The 24,596-nt window shown below is 33.8% G+C and overlaps 1 protein-coding gene across 1 annotated transcript in view; it reads right to left on the bottom strand.

The window, feature by feature from the left end:
- Positions 1–1,328: 1,328 nt before the first annotated feature.
- The window catches only part of LOC145690464 (NFX1-type zinc finger-containing protein 1-like), a 97,417-nt gene continuing 74,149 nt past the window's right edge, over positions 1,329–24,596 (bottom strand). Inside the window, exons 8-11 of the mRNA XM_081765375.1 lie at positions 22,609–22,780; positions 17,973–18,190; positions 13,552–13,829; positions 1,329–4,018 (exon numbers count right to left, since the gene is read on the bottom strand). Coding sequence (XP_081621501.1) covers positions 2,940–4,018; positions 13,552–13,829; positions 17,973–18,190; positions 22,609–22,780 — 1,747 coding nt within the window. The 3' untranslated portion in view covers positions 1,329–2,939. The remainder of the gene's footprint in view (positions 4,019–13,551; positions 13,830–17,972; positions 18,191–22,608; positions 22,781–24,596) is intronic.

Genomic DNA, 24,596 nt, shown 5'->3' with positions numbered 1-24,596 from the left:
CCCGAAAGCCCCTATTCACATGAAAAGGTACATAATTTCCAAGGCTAAATATAAATATGTTGATGATAGCTTGATATTTCAGCTTCATAGTATGAAAGAGACAACGAGATTGCACTAATGAGTAAAATACCAAAGCAACGTTTTTACAGGGAGGTAATTTTATGTACCAATTGCTGTACCTAGGATGAAGTTGGGCATATTGGCTTCAAAATTACGTATACCAATGAGATCATTACAACAAATAGTTCTCATTATATGTAAGTATTGTTCTTTAGTACGACCATCACTCAGTTCATAAACAAAAATCCAATTGTAGGAAAGAAGTGCCATTGTAAATTAAAATTATCTACATGTAGAATCAGTAGATAAGACGTTTTAAATAGTGTGCTGTTTTGGTTGTCGCCTACATTTATACGTAGCACGAAAAATAGTTTCAAATGTCGAACCCAAGAATTACTTTCCTACAAGAAAAACATAAATGACCTTTCCGCTAATTTCTCTCATTCCCATGTGCAATTATTTCATGGTACGCAAATCACTCTTAAAAAGATGCTTTCACTGGAAGGAAGACAGAAGTCCCTAGGAGATTTCGGAGGCTGTAGATGCTGTCTCTCCTGGTACAGTGCGCACCAAAAAACCTGCAACATGAGCATGTAAGTTTATTGTGAACAACGAAGCCTGCTCCAAGATAAGTGTACAGGGGAGGACGCCGAGGTTTCATTTTAGAAGCTCGAGGTGTTTAGAAGCTCGAGGTGTTTAGAAGCTAGAGATTGTTTGAATTACTTACACTTGTTACTTTAAGAAAACTAACAGCACAACTAATATGTTTGATCGTTCAATAATGGTAATGTTACTAATGCTGAAAAGAAGTGTTGTCACATTTCATTTTACCTTTCGCAACTTTCACTACATCTTTGGCTTCCTCTCCCACTCTTACAAATAATACAAGTGAGAAAAGACGTTCTTCAAAAAAAGTATTACATTTGATTGGACGATAAGAATAGATAATTTGTTACGCTTAATTTGTAGTATCATACACAGTTCAATGCGGTGCAAGCAACAGAATATTCGCTTATTTTGGAAAGAACTTGCTTCTTGGTGTCAACCATCGGGCAAATTTTAGTTATACATAAATACCTATATGGAAACTGTACTTGTTTCTTTTCATTCTCTATGCATTATTCAGACTTAACGATTCGTAACTCTGATACATAAAGTAGTAAATACACGTTTTGAGAGCTTACTTTCATTTACTGTACTTCCATTTCCACTATATTAGTATTGTGCCAATTACCACAGAAGTTATTGTATTAACACATTTCCATTTTTATTAACTATATATATTTTTAAAAATACAAAGTGATTGATACTAAAGCATTACTATAATCGAAGTAAGAAATTACATAAAAGGTGATTTTAACAAAATACAATATGTGATGCAGCCTTAAAATTACAATCATAAAAGCCTGATGTTTACAAAAATTATTTCTGAAAACAATGGCAGAATTGTTTTCTGTACTTCATGTTTCGCTGATATGCAGTTCAACGCTCAGCTTAGAGAAAGAGAGAGTTCAGCTGTGCAATGGCAAGCCACGGTAACAGAATTCAATCTCATAGACTTCTAACATATGAGAAATTTGAAATATGAGGTGTACATGCTGTGGAATCTTGAGGCACTTCAGAAAGGGTGTAATGGATGGATCAAGCACATAGCATTTTCGCTAGTACTTCAGGCACTATTTGTTTCCGATAATTTCACATAAAATGTACTATATCGTTTTGCTTTAACCTGGAAATACTATATTGAAACAGAAATCTCATTTTTGTCTAAATTTTGGAAAGAAGAGACAGTAAAGAATAAATAGATCAAAGAGTAAGAAAATGTATCTGCAAGAAAATAAATACTGTATAAACATATACAGACCAATACTTTCTTTATGTAGCATCTAGCACTCATTTTACTTAGAACCAAAAATGTGGCTTTGGTCGTCTTATGGACTATAAAATTCAAGTTTTACAGTGAAACCTTACACATTAGTTGATATCGGAAGTATTAATATTACTGAACACGCCTATTGCAACAACTGTTCTGAATCTTTACATGTTGAAAATAATTTGAATGAACATTCTAGATTCCTTAAGGTGCTATGTATTTTGGTGACATACGTGGATAGTGTTTTTTTATGGTATTGTGCTGTTTAAGTTTTTCCATTGCTATTCCAGATTTTATAACCAACCTATATCAATTTAATTTTAACAATACTTGATACATAACTCACAGATATCAATATAAAAAAAATAAATGAATACATAAAAAGCTACAAGTGCAATATAAATGCAAGTTTATAAAATGCAATTCCAATTTTTCTACAGCAAACACATTGACGAACTATCTGCAGTAACTCTCAGAAATAAAATATAGATTATAGACAAGCTATTCAAAAGTTGTCAAATAAATATACACAGTAAAAGAAGAAGTGCAGATATTATTTTTTAATTGCCATGCACACACACAACTGTAATTTTCGTTTATTGTGTTTACAACCTTCACACTAGTCTTATTAGATACGTACTTTCTATGAAAAGAACCTGTAAAAATTATAGTTCGGTTTAATCTTTTAGCACCGCTAATTTTTGCTTTCATTTCCTGTAAACATCATGACTTTAACGAGAATTTCCAAAAAGTAACTGCAATGGTAAATAACTGCCAGAGAAAATTGATATACCCAGGCATTATAATTAACTGTAACTTCACTGAAGTGCACATGAAACTATTTGCAAAAAAGAAGTACATTTTTAAAATGTCTATTTGTATCAGTTACATTTCGCACACTTCATCCAATATTATGGATAATGACGCGAATAGGAATCGTAGTAAGCGAAACGCAAATTAAGTATTAAAAAAAATCTTACATTAATGGATGAACACCGTACATTATCTATCGTAAACTTCCTCTTGAACCTCTCCCCCTTCTATTAGAACCTCCTCTCCTTGCTCTAAATCCTCCTCCCCTTCCCCTGGAACCTTCTCCATTCTCCCTGAAACCTTCTTCCGTCTCATTGAAGCTTCCCCTAGTACCTATCCCCTTCCCCCTTGAACCTCTTCCCATTCCCCTGAAATCTCCACCCCTTTCCCTGGAATCTTCTTCCCTCCCCTTGATATCTTCTCCCCTTTCCCTGGAACCTTCTGTCTCCCTAAAACGTCCTCTTCCCCTAGTACCATTTTTCTTCCCTCTGGAACCTCTTCCCCTTCCCCTGAAACCACCCTCTTTTCCCCTGGAAGTTCCTCCTCTTTCCCTAGAATCATCTTTTTCTCTGAAACCTCCTTCCGTTTCCCTGAAATCTTCCCTGCCTCTAAAAATACTTCCACTCCTTCCTCTAGAGGCTTCGCCCATTCCTCTGGGATAACCTCTTGTGAATCTATCTGATTCGATTTCACATTCTGTACATTTATATTCAGTGCTCGTAATTACTTGTGAAATGAAAAAGTAATGTCCCTTCTGGCATTTGAACCATCGACTCCTGCTCTCATTACCTACTAACTCTGGTTTTATTTGATACAGTTCTCGTGCATCGATCCACTTATCTATGGGAACAAGATTTCTAAGAAATTCCCGTATTTTTCCATCCTCTTCAAGAGAATATCTTTCAACACCAAACAAAATATAAATGCATTTACGGAATTCCTTTCCAATTACATTTCTTGATTCGTCTTGATTTCCAACAACGAATAATTGAGCTATTGTCTCTATGCGGCACAATTCCTGTTTAAAATCTTCAAATTCTTGTTCGCCTATATGAGGCATACGTTTATTCATATTCTCTATTAATTCATCAACAAGACACAATACCATTTCTTCACCATCACCCGCAAATTTCAAGGCTGGTGCTTTTAGCAATTTGTTGGCCTCCATGAGTATATGGTAACGAATTTGAATGGTACGAACGCTGTTGTTAGTAGGCTTCTTCTGTTCTACCTTTCGTAATCTCTGTGCTGTTTCATTCAATACACTGGATTCTGTAAAGATAAATTATGCAGATCAGTTTAATTTGAAACGTGAAACGTTAGTTAAGCATCTCTTATTACTTTTATGTGGATGTAAATCATTTGGTGACTATTATTAAAGTATCTACAAATATTGTTCTGATTAGTACACGAAAGCAGAAAAGCAGACGAAATCTCAACCAAAATATGACCTTTATCACATTTATTTCTGTAAAACTTTGCACAGAAGTGGCCAATCACACATTGTAAATTAAAGATTTTGTATATATAGCTTTGAACATCTAGGGACCTAGCCAGCTTAAGTAAACTAAAATTTACGAATTCATGAATATGTAATAGTTATGGCCGCTGGGCGTAGTAGCACAATAGTAGTCTGATTTGCATATATTCGAATCGATGGCGTACGCAAGGTGAGGTTTTTGTGTTTAACCTCCCATGGGCAGGATATTATGTAAAAATAAAGATCTACCATATTAAGATATATATGCAAACATCTGAAATAATATGCACTTGCAAGCTTGAACTTTTCCCTTGACAAATTCTGCGTACACTACTGATTCGAATTTTGTGTTAAGCCTAGTATTTAATTTGGTGATGAAATGTTATAATAATCTGATACTATAAAAATTAACAATTCTATAATTTGAATATCACAGCACTACGTATAAACCAGACGTGATACTGAAACTTATATATAACTAAGTTTCTTGGAGTACGGAATAAAATTCAAAATAACGAAGATACAGTACTTTAAGAACTCATTTCTGCAAGAGCCATACGAGAACGTTTAATTAAATAATAAGCTAGATTAATAATTTAAACGTGACCACGCAATTTTCCACAAAAGAAACATTGTACATACTACATACAATCCAATATTTTATATGCAATAACCGCTAGTTTACGAAGCTATTGCATTATCTAAGGTGAAACTACTTCCTAAAGGCTAAAAGCAGCGTCTTCCCCTGCGCCTCTTGTGCCTTAATTTCTCTGTGCTACTCTTCGGGTTTGCTCTTTCAGGGCCTTACCTCTCCAGTGAGTTACCAAATAAATCACTTAATGTAAGCATACCTAGTACAATAGATATTTGCTATCAGAATAAGTCCCTTTAGATGTCTAAGAGACGAGTTTGCCAGTAGCCATAATGTGGATGGTGGAGTATTTTTAATCTGCTCGCTTCTTCCTATCATACTTACAAATAGGTTAAATATAGTTTATATTCATAAATATAACAAGAATTTTAAATTTATTCAGAAAACGTAGAAATTGGCACATTGGTTTGTATTTTATGCATGATAAATTAAAAGCAATTAATTTCATTTCATTGCTCCGATATGTGAATAACATGGATTTGGTATGAGCAATGGTGTATTTAGGTGGACTATCGGGCTCAAGGCCCCCCCCCCATCGCAAAATAAATTTGTTATATGCATAACTTCATTAAAATTGGTCGACACCCAAAAGGAAAAATATATAAGTGTTTATTCAAGTGTTGTGCATAGTCACTCGAAACAAAATCCTAAATACGCCACTGGTTATGGGATATAGGTAAGTGTAAGAAAATGCAAGTATTTTGCTGATAGCATGCACAAAATCTGTCTGGCAGTATTTGTAGTTAAGGACGTAACGACATTTGTACCATATGACACATCTGGTCACATAAAATGTCCACATAGTCTCTGGCAGTAATTCGGTCCTTGAGAATAATATGGGGACGAATGGAAATCCATGAAATTGCGGCCATACCAGAAATAGAGCCGGAGCCATGTAAGAAGTAGGAAATCTGAGCATCGAACTCTACCAGTATACAGAAACAAAAATTGAAAATATTTGACTTGTTATTGACTAATGGGCTATTTTAGTGCAGGTCACCTTAGTTAGGTATTATATTCTGGACGTCAAAAATCCCATGACATTGCGCTTTGCAGAGTATGCAACCACAAATGACTCATAAGACGGGCAGGTTGCATACGAGTGATATAGTTTTTTATTTTGACTAGAGAAATGAGAAGCAACTCTATGTAGTTAAAACTTAGATTCACAGTATCAGTGCAATATTATCTCTGAAAAGATTCGGATTCCCGATTTCTTGTCTGATTCGTTAAGATAAGCAGCACAATAGGTATTAGTGGCATTGTAGGTAGTCTTATTTTTGAAAATAGTCTCTGGAGTCTACTTGCCAAACATTCATCTTTAGGGTTAAGACAGAGAAGAGAAAGACAGAGATAAAGCCGTCTCTCTCTAAGATCTTTGATTCACAAACAACTATTGAAATTAAAACACTCGATTCAAAGACAGACACGAGAGAGGATGAGAGATCTAAAAATCTCAACTTTTAAAAATGTACTATATTTATTAAAATTGTCTAATTGATAAAACAACTTCTATTTTCTTGAGCATCTTAACGTCTCCATTTAAAATTCCGAAATAAAGGAAACATAAAAGTACCTCAATTTCAAGGTGTAAATAAGAAAACAAGAATTCTAGGAATGATCAAGAAAAAAAAGGTTCAAAAGATTGCGATCTTGACCAAAAATTTCAGGAATGATCCAAAAAATGGATCAAAAGATTGCGATCTTGGCCAATAATTTGTTTTTGGATCAGGGCTCACAAAATTTTTGAAAGGCCCCTAATCGAGTTTCATATTTTTTACGGAATAAGCACATCATACTCAGTTAAGTGATAGTTTTGGTTTGGCCAGCGGCGCAAATCTTTCTTCAACATTGGGGGTACAAGTAAGACCTTTTTTTTTTTTTTTTTTTTTTTAAGCGATGCTTAAAATATTTGTGAAGTTGAAAGATAATCTTGTGGAGGATCAGGGAGCAGAGTTGTCTTCAACATTGGGAGGCGGGCAGATTTGAGGCTTATTCTGGGGGTATATCAATTTTATCTCACTTTCTTTTGTGGCAATTAGATACAGATCATCACATTTTCCCCCAAAAAACACATTTCAAATCGTATTATTGGGGGGACAGTCCCCCCAGTTCCAAGATTGGAGGGGACATGTCCCCCTCATTCCCCCGGGATTTGCGCCACTGGGTTTGGCTACACTATATGTAGTTCTCCAGATATAAGGTCTACAAGAACATTTTTGATTGAAATATATTGAACCTTTTTGATCCAAAAATGTACTGTTTCCTGACTAGGATTTGAACCCACAACCTGTCAACTGTGAATCCAGCATGCTACCGCTCGTCCAAACATAACTCCTTTGCAGTTATTTAAAAATAAGTATTTCTGTAACGTATAATGTTGGCTTATCAGATTTGAGGTAGCAAAATTTACAAATTTCTGTCAACTGACAGTTGAATTTGAATTTTTATATACAAAACTAAATACTTGTTTGTACTCCATATCTGTAGGTTTTCTCGGAGTTCTCCCTTTCCTCTCACATTTTCATTCCACCAACTCTTCATTGTCACTCATCCCGTCTCCTTTAGCCTCAAAGGCATAATCGTGGGACGTAAAACTAGAAATTTCATATCACTTCATCTTTCCCCCCACAGAGATCCACACTGTTGGCTTGATATAGGATAAGTATTACATACTTCTCAGTAACGTTAAAGAGGAAACTGTAAGACATTAATAATTAGAAAAAAAAAATAGATTAGAAATATTAGCGAAAATGACCATTTTTCGCACGAGAACAATAGTTTTATGGGAAATATTTGAAAAATCTATTTGAAAAACTACGATACTTATTTGAATAAAAATGAAATAAAAAACCTGAGTTCGACCCAAGTAATAACTATATTCAAATATGCATTTCTTGCGGTGCTCACTTTTTTAAAGAGGAGTTTTTACATAACGAGGATAACATGAGAAGCACGTGAGATATTTAATCTTCGGCGTATATGGTAACTTCCCAGATGCGCATTTTAACGTAAATGAAATGATGAAAACCTGGCTCAAGTCAAAATGTTCGAAAGTTCTTTTCAAACGACACAGTCGATTTTATATGATGAGACAGACTACGTCGATGCCATTTTTATATACTGACAATATAACAGTGTGCAACAAATTTAAACTTTTTTCTGTCCTTCAAATGAAATTATGTGATTTTAACTAAACGACAGGTGCTGAATTCATTGGTCGAAACCAAAATGTTCGATCACGTCACGTTTTTGTTGGACAGACCACAACACATTACACGAAATGTGCACTTTTACGTATATTTACTGCCTAATATAGGCTGGGAAGACGTATTATACTAACATTAAATTTTGTTGACTTACCCTTTTAAAATACTTTGTTTGGTCGCTTACGCTTGTAGACATCTTCTGGAATCCCTCTGACGAGATAGACCAGCAATATTCAGCAAGATACTTTTAGTCCATTTTCTACTGTTACGCTCTTCAATTGTGACAATGTTCTGATGAAACCGTTCTCCGTGTTCATCACTTACTACGCCGAAGTTTTGAGGGAAAAAGTCGAGATGTGAGTGCAAAAAGTGTAATATTAATAATACGTTGCATCCCATGAGTTGACAACTCCGCATCGTGTCACTAATAATATCTTCATAATTTTCAGCTATTACATTTCCAAGAAAACCTGAACATACCGGTTTAAATGACAGTCAAGCTAATTTCTCAATTTCAGAGAGTTTAGTTTCAGTCTTCATCCTGCATGACTGTTTTAATCTGTTGACAAACAAATAATGATCGTTAAGTTCAGGGATTTCTCCGTAAGGTGCGAGAAAGCAATACCTTCTTTATCTAGTTCTTTAACAAAAATCGTCATCAACCCAAGCTTGATATGTAATGGTGGTAAAAATACATCTTGAGGGTTGACAATTGGTTTACGAGATATGTTCCTGGTGCCAGGAATGAAATCTTGTCTGTGAGGCCAGCATTTAAGGACGCAGTGGTTTACTTTGTCACGGCTGCCCCACTCACATAAAAAAACAACAATACTTGGGTATCTTTGTTGCATTCGTGATAATAAAAATAACATTCAAGTAACCCCACCACATGACCTTTGAATTTTTTATATTTGTTATATTCAATGAAGTCCAATATTGCACTCATAAATTCGTACGTCCTTTGTACGAGCATCGTATGCTACAGAAGCAGATGGATTAACATTTCCAATATGGAGAAGCACTGCCTTCAGACTTAGTTTCGAGCTGTCAATAAGTGCACTGTGTGGGATTATGTTCATGTCTCAAAGACTGAAATAAGCCATCTACATCTTTGCAATAAACAATGCCTCGTTTTCAACAAACTAGTCCTCAAAATGACTTTGCCTTGTTACAAACAAACTGATTTTAATATCTTGAGCTAAGAAATTTCAACTTTGAAGCCTGGAGCCGAACACTTCCGTTTTTCTTTTAGGAAGATTTAAGTCTCGTATAAGATGGTAAAACTCTTCTTGTGTGATCAAGTAAGGTGACGTTGGCTGGGGTGCAGATGAGTGAGAGTCTCCACTTTCCCCGTTACTTGGAACGTCTGAGGTATCAGCTTCAGAATCAATAGTATAATGTTTTGGAGCTTTAGGTACTGGAAGATCTTCACTGTGGGGAACTGGTCGAATAGCTGACTTTAAATTAGGGTACTGAATCTGAAGTTTACAGGAAAAGTCCTTTACATTTGTCGAGCAAAAGTAACAATCAGTACACGATCTATTTGTTCGCGCCAAATCATACGAACAGCAAATTTCATAGAACTACGTTTTCCTTGTAGCCAGTTTCTCAAATCCCTGGAACACGTAGTGCAACATATGTGCGGGGCCCAAGACTTATCCTAGTCTCCAATCCTACAGCTAAAGTACAGTTCATAAGCCTTTTCAACTAAAGGTGTACATTTAATCAACATTTTCTTGAAACCCAGATGCACAACACACACTACCACAAAAATACACAACGCGGCAAATCCGACAACTCCTAACGAAACACCACTCAGGAAATAACAATACAATCGAACCAAAAATTACTTAAATGCTAGAGCATATGGCAGCAGATTTAGGCAACACAAATTTGAACTCGTTTATTACTAAATATTAATGGGATACTACCTGAAATGAAGATAAAAAGTGAGGAGAAATATGAGAAACCAGTGCTCCCTATTATAACAGAAAAATACTCGCATGCGGTAGGATAAAATTGGGGGATGACGAGAACTCCTCTTTAAACAGCGTAATTATTCCTTCTGTAAAGAAGAAAAATTGTCGCTTGGATGATTTTTAAATAAGAGTATATTTTAAGATATACTACATGTACAACAATTTTTATTTGAAGCACTTTTGTCCTCCCCACTCGTCTACTGGATAGCACCTAGGCCTTCGGTGCATGGGATCTCGGGCTCGATTCCCGGTAGAAGAGCATTGAACGACACGATGGCTCGGATTCCACCTTAAACTATAGGATCACGTCTCATATAACCTCGCTGCTGAAAAAGTACACTAAATTTCAATTACCAAACCAATCATTAATCATATTTCATCACAACTTGTAAAAATACGGTATTTCACAGTACAAAATTTCAAACTTTTCAATTTTTCACAAAATTGGTATGTGACACACAAAAACGTAATTACAGATTTGATTTTCTCATGCAAAAATACACAAGAAAAACATATTTTCATGTGAAGGACAGATTTCGTGTTGCACAGTGGAATTTTCGATAATGCAAGGGCACTTGTCTACTTCTTTTTAATCATGATTTTATATATATCTCTTTTCATTTCCCTATGAATTGAACTTTTGAAAACGCTGAAACACCTTTTCCATTATTTTTACTTGGAAGTTTAAATGACAAATTTCAAACCAACTTTAAGAAATCCTTATACTTGGTATTTTCTGAATATGTAATGAGAAAATTTTAATATTATTTAAATATTGGATTACGAGATTAAATGGAACATAGAAACAACTCCCCTTCAAGATTTGAACCAAAAATGCTTTCCGGATCAGGATTTGAACCCAAAAGCTATTGATTGTAAATCCCACAATCTACCGCTCAGCTTTAATACATTTTCGATATATATATCTGAAATGTGTAAACCTCGCTTGTCAGATTTCATGTATTTACCTACTAGCAAGATAAATATATATAAACGACTGTTCGCTAGCAGTTGAGTTTTCCTATGATTGAACACCGATTATTGGTGCCGGTTATAACAATAATTAACAGTTTATTTTGTGCCATTTTATACAGGGTAAATATATGTTTATGCTTCATATCCGTGGGTTTCCCGGGGCTTCTGGTTTCCTCTCACATACTCATTCTATCAATTCTTTTATTGCCACTCACGGCAGTGAGTAGCAAATATCCTTCGTAGATTGAAAAAAAAAAACTACTTCACGATATCTTAAGGAAACATCACTTTTTGTGTGATGTGTCGTCTATTATTTCTCGATTTTCACAATCCCCACATTGGATGAGTTGAATATCAGTCCACAATCAGGAAGTAAAATACCACTAACCTTGATGTTTCAATGAAAGAAAGTCTGCGGTCTTTCCTAGAAAATATTCTATTTTGTTCAATACAATGTACGTATATGATCTTTAAAATTATCGAGGAATGATCTGTGAAAATAAACAAAATCTTTTTGATTTTTATAGAATATATTGTTAATTTTGTTGGAGATTACAGACTTATACTTAAAATTTAGGGTTGGAATTAGTGAGAGCAACGAAGGATGATCGTTCACTTCAGTAATACACAGCATCATTACTGGTATTATTGTACAGTCAACGACAAAAGTGCTTTCCGTTTGGTAAAATTTATTTTGGAAATAAAGCTAGTAGGGCTGGAACGTACAGAAAATTACTTTCTTTTTAATTTACTGAAAACTGTACTCAAATTGTCCTTCCATTTTTAAGTTATTTACGAAACTAATTTCAACAAACGAATGGAACTTTTGTTGGTGACTCTACTACTACTATACAGGGGTACCCACAAAGGGGGGCTATGACGCAAACTGCGTCATTGAAATATTGGGGGGGGGGTAAAAATCTATATAAATATGTTTGAGGGGGTGTAAAAATTAATCGAAAAGATTTTTTTTTCCACTGAAGAACACCAACGGATAGATAATTGAGGGGGGGGTGCGTCATGGACATGAGGGGGGATGGGCACCACTGTACTATAGAAATAATCGATTTTAGTTAAATTGACATTTACATCGCCTTACCGTTCACCAGTTGCTATTCCAGCAACAATGGGAATTCTTTTTCTATCGAGAGAGCTCTTGTTTTATACAAAGAGCTGCTGCAGCGTAGTCATTAAGGTATCTGGCTGTCAACTAGGCGGTTCGAGTTTCGATTCTCGGTGGGAGTGGGATATCATTATCATTCTATCCTTATTTACCATTATCATTCTATCCTTATTCCAATGCGGCTCTCAAGTTCACCCAGGCTTTTTAAAATGGGCATACCATTTCAATCAAGTAAATTTCCACGGTGGGAGAGTTTTTCGTATCTAGTCTTGTAACTATGGAAATATTTACTATCATTCCAACACCAATCATTTAACGGATTCTTTCAGTTTGACGTCAGTTATGATGCAAGATAAAATTTGACTTGTGGAAAAACATGTAGAGCTGTAATGTCTAGTTATTGACCGCAAACTATCATATTTGATGCTAAACAAAAGCTAGTTTGGAGCAGCAAAGTGTTACATGCATTATCAACTTTTCTTAGAGCATAAAAAGTAGTTATATGGTTTAAGTCAGTAGTTTATCAATGAAATGTTTAATGTGCTTAAACCCTGTAACAGGAATGATTCTATATTTTCTTTTTTTTTCTGCTCCTAACAACCCGGAGACTGAGAATGTTTCTTCGTGCAAAAGTTTTACAACTCATTCCCTTTCAAATCTGATTAAGAAACATTATACGAATACATACGTAAAATGTCATTGCTGTAAACAAAATATGTTCACTCTTTTAGTATTATTCTCTGACGTAACATAAAATAATACAGTAGACTTTTTCGTTACAAATTGAATGTCATTTGTTTCTTATAGTAATAGTATTAACAATACTAATTACTTCTTCTAATTTCAAAAGAAAGCCCTTTTTTGTAACTGAATTGATGCAATTAAAAAAAAATCGACGGTGTACGATACTCAGATTTAAGCAAACTACAAGCTGGAATTTATACTTTACTGAGTCTACATAATAAGATACAAGAAGACTCTTATATACCTTAAACTTGCAAAAAGAATGCTGGTTGTTTCGATCAAAAAATCACAGAAACCAGCAGGTTAACCCAATAGCAACAGACTAAAAGCACTGACGTCCTTATCCAAAAACTTTTTGAACAACTATTACTAAATAAACGTATATGGTTCATAGAATATCATAACACATTTTCATCAAATATGGCTTTATGTTCTTTTGTATACCTAGGTATATTCCATGATAGAACAGTAGCTGAACATCCCCCCGTAATATTTTTACCCGTAGCACCAATATTAAGGGCGTTCACATTTGAGCTGCGCTTGACCAAGGTTGTACCCCAGACGAATTTTTCGAAAAGTTGCCGACCTCTGGTTTATAAATTTTTTTAGCATAATGAAACAATTTAAATGCAATACGAATTACCTGTATTTTGACAAATAGCCGCCAACATATCCTTCATTTCCTGTTGCTTGTCTCCTAAACCGTGCATGTTAGAAAAAATTCTCTTCTTAATCCGATGAAGATCGGTATAGAAGGTTCTTAATAAGTTCCCATATCGATGATTTGTTCTGATAATTGTCTTGCACTTCGGGCAGGTCTTCGTAAGAATTTCCCGTATTCCGTTTGTTTCTTTCTCTTGTAACCAAGTGTCAAGTCCTTTAACTTCTATTGTATGTCCACAATCTTCTAAATAAACAAACCTGTGATGAAGAATCAGAAAAATGTAAACCATATCGCCGTTCACTATACTTGCAAAACAAACATAATACACCAGGACTAGTGTTGGAAGCTTCTGTAACAGTAAAAATGCATGTGAGACGAACGGGAAAATGAACATTAATAATAATAATAATAACAATAATAATAATAATAATAATAATAATAATAATAATAATAATAATAATAATAATAATAATAATAATTAATAATAATAATAATAATAATAATAATAATAATAATAATAATAATAATAATAATAATAATAATAATAATAAAATTTTAAAAAAGTGTCCAATACTACGATCATACGTATTTCAATAAAGGGAACCAAGTTACAATGATTTGATATTCGACTTGTTTGAAAGTACTATTTCGAAAAAGTGTTTGGATAAATGAAATCTTTCAGTTTTGAGTGCCACGATTATGCTGCGTAGGCTAAAGGAGACGGTAATGAGAAATTAATGAAGAAAGTGGGAGGAAACAGGGGAACCCTGAGAAAACCCACATACGCAGTGTTTGTCCACCACAAAACCCACTTGGCGCAAGCTGGAATCGAACCACGGACCCCATGCAACCGAGGTGAACAGTACTTAAGTATCACATAAATCACGTAGATGGTCTTCAATAGACATAAAGATCATAATGGTGTTTGCAGCAGTTTAATAGTTCAAACCGTTCCAGAGTTATTAAAAAGATTTCTATACTACTTACAATGACATGTTTTGTAAGAACGTTTTACAGCAATTGGTGATTTCCTTTATTTCTATAGCATTAGAACAATAATTTTCGGTAGTTGTAATTACAATGAGTCTCAAAATTACATAATTTTAAGTAGTGTTGCTAACTTTACCAGTATTTACCACATCTCAGGAACAGTTTGAGATTTCAACTGTGAAAGGTTCTTTACATGTATTGAAAACTATGTATGCAATTGAATGTGGAATTTATCTAGGAATTTTTACAAATAGTTCTTTACATGTACTGAAAACTATCTATGCGATTGAATATGATACTTATCAAAGAACTTTTACAAATAGTTCTTTACGTGTATCGAAAACTATCTATACGATTGGATGTGATACTTAACTAAGGACTTCCACATACAGTTCTTTACATGTATTGAAAACTACCTACTCGATTGGATGTGAGACTTACCTAAGCGCTTTTTTGAAATAAAACCTTTTGAACAAAACAAAATTTTCAATCCCTTGTAACTTTTATTCCTATTTATTCAAAATAAGTCATATCACGATTACAGTACTCGACACAAAATATTTTGGAAGTGCAATGCCTCGTCTGTCGCATCTGCATTATTACTATTGGAGTATGTTTAGCAGAAGGGTCCAGAAGCAAGTAAGCAAGTAAGTAAGTAAGTAAGTAAGTAAGTAAGTAAAAAAAACAGGAGAAATGGATTAAACAAGTACTTAGACGTAACATAGCGTAACCAAATCTGACTTAACCTAACCTAACCTAATCTAATATTAGTAGAAATAACCGAAATTCTATCATTTTTGGAAAATTATGCTGAACCCCTACAATACCATAATATTACATAAACCTAACCTAACCTAATACGAACAGAAATTACTAAAATTGTAAAATTGTTTTTTTAAAGAAAAAAGAGCTGGACCCCGTCTACTAAACATAGGCCTTACTATTTTAGAAGCTTCTAAAGATTGGTTGTTTTTCGATGTTTGTGATACTATAGCATTCTTAGTTTGTAATATTGAATAATAAAAGTGACATTGTAAGTTTTCATTTAATATGTAAATTTAAAGTATATAATAAATTGATGTAATGCTGTCTGAAAATAAAATTATCATGGGTTAGCAGCATTGTTAATCTAGTGGTATTGCAGAGTATGTGAAACAATGTCCCCCTGTCGACTTTTATATGGTGCGAAATTTTAACTTTTTTTTTTTTTTTTTTTTATCTATTAGTTTAGAAGTTGCAGTGTAATTTCATCTTCATCGTCAAACCTTTATCGGATTTTAAATATTATTAGGAGGCAGTCATATTAGCTAAGTCCTCTATTCACTACCTTTGTTATAAGATAGATTATTTTAAGACCCTTTGTGTGACATGACGTTACATTATTCTGAAGTTCCTTACATCTAAAGAAAATCCTTGAAATAGGTTCGGCTTATTTACTTTCTTATTTTGACATGTTTGAGTTTTTGCTATAATTATTGTGCTTGTGATTTCAACATTTATTTTCGTGATAGTCTTTGAAGTTTTTCATATGTCGATTTTTGGACATGTTTGAAAATATTCACCTGATATTGTAATTTATGAGTTCTACCTTTATGTGCACTTTCGCTAAATACTTCATCAGATTGTTTTTTTTTTTTTTTTTTAAATTGAATGTTATTTATATGTATAAATTCAATGGTTAAATGTATTGAATTAAAATAATTCATAGCAAAAAGGTTTTTAACTGAAAAGGTCATATCCCAGATGTCTATAAATGTTTTCCAGCATATAAAATCTGCCTTTAATCACTTTCTGATATGCAAAAATAATATGGACTATTGAACCGATTTCTATTGTGCACCAACATATATTTGTATGTGATTCCCCGATGTGATATAATTATTGGATGTTAAAGCTGTATTGAATATAGTTGATATAAGATGATCACTTGATATCTGGTCTGTATGTATTACAAACCGTGGTTTTATTTATATTCATAATGTGCCAATAATGTACCAGGACCCGTTTTATTTTCTAATTTGCAATTGCATATCTTCTTTAAATATTCTTTAATTATTTTTTACAATTTAAATCACTTATTTTTATTGAAGTTGGTGCACCATTATCACATATGCTTTTAGTAGCAATATCAGTTTTATCATGGAATTTTATGTTGGTGTGCGATTTCGTGTGTAAAAGTTGTATTTTATATCCTTTTTTATGTAGCACTTTATATATTATTTTAATGTTTAATAAAAGTCATGTAGTTATTATATTACAATTGATTTGTCAAAGCAATGAGTACATTGAGAGCATCTTAACATATGCATGTGTTGTATACTTGATTAATTTTTATTTATTTATTTATTTATGAAAGAACTTGCTTAATTGCAAAAGGCTCCCCTTCGAAAGTTAGGGGAAGTATTTAGGAGTATTTAGGAAGTTCACACATTCTTCTAAGATTTCATTTCGGGACTACTATTGCTGCTCCAACATTCTTTTGCACAGATTTAGAAGCATCCTTGAAAACTAATATACAATTTGTAGGTAGTTTGTCCGATATTTTTTTAAATTTTCTAGGCTCGAGAATGTAAGAATAACTAAAACTAGGTAATAACACCAAAATATATTACATTCTCGGTGTAGATCTATCCGTCACGACTTTGGAACTTACTACAAGAATAACTAAAACTTTTTCTGACCAGAGTATATACACAATTGTTTATCAAAACTAAAGTTTTGATAAACACAGTATTGTAGTGATACAGTGTTATAGTTTCGACAACTTAACATTATCTTCATCAGACAAAGAATCAGTGTTCGATGAAGATAACGTTAAATTGTCGAAACCGTAACACTGTATTTTAGTTTTAATAAATAAGTGTATATACTCTGGTCATAGAAGTTTTAGTTATTTTTGTAGTACGTTTCAGAGTCGTGATGGATAGAGCTACATCGAGAATGTAATGTATTTTGGTGTTATTACCTTTATTTATATCAAAATACTAGTGTAGTGAATCATATAGCAAGGCATTGGTGGAGATTTTAATATTATTTCCTCATACATATGCACATTATAAAAGGCTCTAACTATCCAAGATAAATTCTTTTTTCTCTCAGTTTAGCGTTTCATAATCATGACGAGGCTAAGTGAGAGTGATGTGACGAAAGTGGGAGGAAACGGGAGAACCCTGATAGAACTTTTTTTCATAAACCTGTTGTCGTATAAAGACGTTAAGACCAAACAAATTGATTTCTATTCATATAATCTAAACCAATAAATAAAGCATATCTGTTTAAACTTTTTTTTTTTTTTTTTTTTTCAAAAAAAATGTTTTGCCAACCCTAATAATATGGTAATAATACTACTATCACACTGTCGCATACTACTTCTTCCAAAATGCTTCGTAGTATCAGCCAATATCATTTACCTGGGATTCTCTTCAATTTCACCATCAAACAAGAAAAACTTTTCGTTGTCATCACAAATCCAACACAATGGAGGGCATGGTTCACCACATAAACCAACACAAGGATGCTCACAATTTTTCAGTTTCTTACTACATGGTTCATTACATTGTTTTCTGTTACAATATTCGTAACACAATTTAGTACACTGGTAATGGCTGCATCTCCATTCGCACCTTTCCTATAAAGAATGTTACAAGATCAAATGTTGCCAAGTTTTGGAGTTTTAATTTACACAAAGCATAATATACAATTCGACTTCCATTAACTTAGTACTATTTAAAAAAGCCTAATTTATATCTAATATTAAAAGAATGAAAAGGAATCGGGGAATATCTCCATCATTCTTTAGTTTTATCAACTAAAGAAAATATATAGGAAAAACAGGAAAAAAGTACACAAAACTGTAATCGATCCAAATACTTCACAGTGTCTGTCATTATCAAGAACTATTAAAATTAAGGTAGTAGCTAGTAGACACAGTACTTTCAGTATAAACAAGTATTTAAAAAAAGTTCTAATTCTTTAAAAATGGGTGGAAACTATTATTTTAAAATGGCAGTATAACACAACGCAGAACTGGCTAAAAATATGCAAGACAATTGAGCAAACTTTGAAGGAGTGAAAAATGATTCAGCAATAAAAGACAGACTCATTCAATCTAGAAATCACAGAAGTGTGGAAAACAGAATCCATAAAGAGTAAGGGGCACAGAAGATAAGGAGCTTAGTAGGCAAAACATGGTACCTGACACATAACCAAATTCGTAAGTCTTCTGGTTACACAATTAAGTGCCACAGAAGTTAATGGTTCGTCAGAATGAAAAATTCTTGTCCTGGTGTCTTGATCTTCGTGATTTTACAGCTCTTTTCAGATGAGAAGCAACATAAGTAGTACCCAATGGTACGCGATATTTAGCGCAGCGTTGCCAAATTCCCATTTCCCTTCTCGCTCGTTCTCCATCTAGCGTTATAGCAAATGAATTGACAGTGTTATTTCGATACAATTTAGAATATTCACTGTCCACGCAGGAAACACAAATATGAATCAAATTATATTATCTTTCACGGGCGTCTCTGGTAGGAGAAATAGAGGACGTGTAACGCAAAATAATTTGTGTAGGAGAGAAAATGGATGAAGCTTGAAGAAGTAAGGAAATAGGAAGAAAAAATGATTGTTATATTTGTTGATAAGTTATAGAACAGTATTAATATCTACTAATATGAAACTTGTCTTTTGTATGCTATGGTATGATGAAATAAAAAAAAAAGAAAAAAAGAAAAGAAAAAAGAAAAAAAGATAGTGTGAAGCCATACTATCCTATGACTGGTGATTTTCTTACATGTGAAAGGTTCATATGGGTGCACAGATACCAAATAACAATAATGAAAGAGTAATTACCACAAACTCGATAAAATAGACAGTGATAATATTATCATTATAAAGACAGGTGTTACCTGAAGGGACTGTCGATATAACATATGTAATTTGAATTGAGACTATTAAAAAAAATTATTTGAACATTTGATGGAAAAAAGTAATTACGAATACATATATACTGTCTGTCCCTTAGATATACAGTATCGAATTTTCTTAGATATACAGTGTCTGTCCCAAAAATAAGTAGGATAAATCCAGAAAAAGGGATTTATTGCAGATCAAAGTACAAATTACCAAAATTCTTCGAAATAGCTCCATTTTGCATCGAAACAACGTTTCCAGTGTCGACAGGAATCTCGTTCAGGCACTCGTCACGCTGTCTTTTACGTTATCCAGTTCCAAAATGGTTGCCTTTCAAGCTCTTTTTCTTCTTGAAAACAAAAAGAAGTGCCAAATGGGGCTGTATGGCGGCTGAGGCAGCATTGCCACCTTGTGCTTGACTAAGTACTTGGTCACGAGAAACGCGATGTGAAACGGCGCATTGTCATGGTACAGCCTCCAATTGGCAAAGATCTCCTTTCTACCGCGTGGCACTTTTTCCCGCAGCCTTTCGAGGACTTCCACGTAAAACGTATTGTTCACTGTATGTCCCCGTCGGACGAACTCTGTAGATAACGCCTTTTGAGTCGAAAAAGACGATAAGCATCGCCTTCACCTGGGATTTGGTCATCCTTGTTTTTTTTTCAGTCGCGAGGAACTCTTCGTGTGCCACTCTGCACTTTGTCTTTCTGACTCGGGGTCGTACCCAAAGACCTATATCTAGTAAAAAGTAACACATCATCTAAAAAATGCGGGTCACTCTCACGTCGAACAGTTTACGTGAGATTGTCACACCAGTAGCCTTCTGATATTCCGAAGCACCCTGGGGACCATCTCGACACACTTTTCTCATTGCTAAATCTTTTGTAGGAAAACGATGCACTGTGGTTTTCGGAGTATTACATTCTTCTGCTAACAGTCTGATACTAAAGTGTCGATTGAAATTGATCTTGTCTCTAACTTTTTTGCATAATTTGGTAGCACTGTGTCGTTGACGGACGTCCTGGGAGGGACGTCAACCTTCTCTCAACCCTCCCGGGACATCTTGTGCCAGAGGAAAACCATTCCTTAGGAATTGTTTCATATCCTAAGCATCGTTAATCATAGTCATGGTCTCCGAACCCGATTTTTCGAGTTTAATGCATAATTTGGTCGCATCCATTGACACTGGCATTGTGAAGTTGAACAGGGGTTCAGTCTAGGAGCGCTCCGTTTGCTGTAACGGTTCGCAGGCAACTAACGTGGCTCGTGTTGCTTTAAAAGTAACTTTAAAAGTACTTATCTTTAAAAGTATCTAAAAGTACTTTAAATAAAAAACGATCTTATTACGAAATAGACCGTTTGATCGTTTTTCGTGTTATGTTTAACATTTTATTTAAATATTAATTCATATTTAAGGAAATAGATTTTAAGAAGAAACTTGCGCAGAACGCCATAATGCGTTGTTGCCAAATTTGTACGTTTAATTCCTGGATTCTAGCGTCGCGGTTCGAGAAGCAGAACTTAGCTGTGAATTGCAGTAAGGGTCCAAAACTAGTTTCTCCAGTAAATATCCACGCAGAATTCTATGATTACTTCCTTTATTATCTGGCACCAGTAAACACTCGACACTACCTGGCAACGCCGCACTATTCAAGCAGCGTTTAACATAGCACCGAGAACACCTAGTGATCCATCTTCAAGAAGAAAATTTATCAACAGTTGTTTTAACATATGGTATGGATGGAGACAAAAACCGGCGTGACGAATTCATGGATTTTTATTATTTCAATCAACATAAAAGGCATTTATTGCAACTTCAACCTACAACTTTCTATTTTATGAACATGTAATATTATGAACTGCAATATATAAAATTAATACGGAGTATGCATTTTAAAATAGATGAAATGAAAATGGAAAACACAAAATTATCCTCAATTTAGATATACATAATGTATAAACAATTATAATATAAATATTGAAACTGAGTCGACATACGAGAACCAGAAATAAAAGGGATATATATATTAAATTCAACGTAACATTGTAATGATTGTATTCACATTAAACATTTTACTAATGATGTACTATAATTTACTTTTATCACTGTATGTACTTAAGGTTAATTGCATGGTTTAGTATTAATTGAGTTATCACTTTGATAATCAAATTTATACAAGAATATGCGTACTAGTTAAATGCAAGTAGCTAGTCATAGAATTTGTTTATGTTATATCGCTCGATCACTTTTTTTTAGTGCGTTCCATTTAAATATTCACAGAAACTAAATTCCACATCAATATTTTAATTTGTCTGGAGTTAAGAGATCAGCTCCTTTGATGTTCACTCGCTTTATCAATTTACACGCGACTTTTAGACCTTGATTTTAGAACAATTTTTCGTATATTTCTTACCGATTAGTCACCTTTATATATATATCTAATTTGGTGATCACTAGTAGTCTTTCGAATATGTAAATGCTTTAACTTCTATTCATCGTGGTCTTTAGAAATGTATAGGATGTCTGCCGTATGTGAATGTGAAAATCCTGTTATTCTATCCGTGTAGCTTAAATTTATAACTTGCAAGTGACATTAAATGTCTGGGCTCTACTGTAATCATTCAATTGCTTAAGTAAATATATAGATAAAAATAAATTATAATACCATTCTAATTCTCTCCTATGTATAATTTATTTTCTTGTGTTATACAATAGTAAGATTGGATTATATCTAAACGATTGATGTGTTATACTGGGCGTTTCTTTATCTTTAGGAATGTAAATGTGGGATATGGCATGCAGAGTGACCTCAAATTTAAGATCACGGTCCAGGGTTCCTCTAAGCTAATTTGTCCAAAATACTGTAGCTTCAAATCCTGCTTAATCATACACAACAAAGATGTGTGTTGTAGGATAATTTAGACATCAGTAAGTTCGGAGGGCAGGAAATGATATGAAAACATTTAGTTGGCACAGAAAGAAAATGAAACTGAATCACAATTTTTTTATATGCACTAAGAGTTTCAATACATTTTACTCATTAGTATTATTGTCACAGAATATTTCTAAATTATTGACATTCTTCATACATATATTCCGTTTACCCTGTTTCTTTAATTTAATTCCAAAATATTTACCTTGCATTCCACACATGGTTGTCCACAGCCAAATGAACAATTTATTGTCCTCTCCAATGCAAGTGATTGTTTAGAATTTTTGTTACGGTTGTTATTTTTTATCTTGTGTTTGCATTTCCTTTCACATTTTAGGCTACAAGGCATGCATACATCTGAACACAGCATAAGGCATCTATGGAAGAAGGATAAAAGTAACTTTCAGAAAATATATATATATTCGCTTTGTTCATTCATACAGAGATATTCAGTAGCAGTATACCTATTCTGAACACCACAGTGTAAGCAAAACAAGCATCAAATAATTGTATGAAGGGTTCGAATTATGAGAGGTTGATGAACATTCTATTCTGTGGAAATTTATTTCTATTTCAAATGATAGAAGTAACTCCACTGTCAACGAAATTATTTTTACATTTCATGGATAATGTTTCCGAATGATTACATTCTATATACAACTTTTATGACAAAGAAACATTTCCTCTTTCCTCTTCAAGCTCTAATTGCTTTGTGAATAATCTCTGTTGGAATCAAGTAAGATGAAATTAAACATCACGTGTTAAATATATGGTATAGCACATAAATGCGCTGTAAATAAATATTCTTCAGTAGTAAAATGCATTCCCACTTGTCCGCAAATTTGGTTTAAGCACAAAGAGAGTACCGAACCATCTATATGCATTACCTGGCATTTCTCCGAAATTAAATTATCATAAAGCATGTTCATACAACTGCCTAGTTTTTTTAGGATTTCAACTTGTTGAAGTAAATTTTAGACTTTAACTGATATCTTAAATCAAAGGGCAGAAAAAAATTGAAAATCTGAAGATGACTCACTTATATATCTAAAAAATTCCTACATTACTCTTTGGCCTAGGATCATGGTTCAAACGTTATTTTCTTCAGTATAACGCGCCCATTACAACGGTACTACTAATATGTCCGTATCATACACCTGAACCGGGAAATTCGAAAAAAAAAAAACGGATTTTTTTCTATAAAAAAAAATCACCCCCCCCCCCTCGGAATATATGCGCCCCTTGAGCCCGAGCCCGGGTTCACGTCGGGATCTCATGAAAAACTGAGAAATAGTCAAAGGTACACACAATCCGTATGCAAAATTTCAATCTGATATCTTGAAAACTAAAGGCGTAAACATTTTTTGAAATTTGCCTTAAGAAAAAAAAATCACGACCCTCCGCCCCAGGCGTCGCAAGATTGATCATCCGGTTCCAAAACACATCTGGGGTGTTTGCGGGTCCATGCTTGACTTGGCCAATAAAAAAAACCCGGCTTTAGTCCCTGTTATAGGACCTAAATACGCGGTCAAAGACAACACTACTTTATGGTAAAAAAAAAAAAAGTTACATAAATACTCAAAGGGAATGGTTTGATTACATGAAAAAGACACCAAGAGCCTTATGCAGAGTCATTTTGACGCGTGATTAGTGCCATAATAAAGAATTCGACTAACATATGTTTCCTGCAGTAGTCAGGATTTTAGTATGACGCTAATCATACGTCAAAAAAAAAAAAAAAAAAAAGCATAAGGCGGAATATTTTCAGTTAACCAAATAATTTGTCTAAATGAGCATCGAAGAAACGTGCGCTTGTCATTCAATTTAGTTTAGTTATTACGGGAAAAAATCTTTCTCTATCTATTTTTTCATGCTTTGGGATACATAGTTCACAGTGAACTGTTCCTTAATCTATCTTGTAGGTAACATGGCCTTTATAAGTTGCTTGTTCTTCACACTTGACATTTTCATCTGTTTTAATGGAAAAGAACCTAAGCACTACCACAAGCGGATATTTGTTATTCTGATCTATTATTTTCTTGCGGATCAAACAATTACCTTATTCAAACAGTGAAACAGAACCAGTAGAAACAAAGCGCAACTACATAAAGGTTCTAGATGCTCGGCCACGCCAATCAAGTTTTGTTTTTAAATTAAAATAGCTACAGAACCATTAAAATTACGACATTGTAT

The sequence above is a fragment of the Thermobia domestica genome, chromosome 1, assembly GCF_964235325.1.
Source record: "Thermobia domestica chromosome 1, izTheDome1.hap1.1, whole genome shotgun sequence".
In the NCBI taxonomy this organism is placed as follows: Eukaryota; Metazoa; Arthropoda; class Insecta; order Zygentoma; family Lepismatidae; genus Thermobia; species Thermobia domestica.
This window is presented reverse-complemented; position numbering and strand designations above follow the sequence as displayed.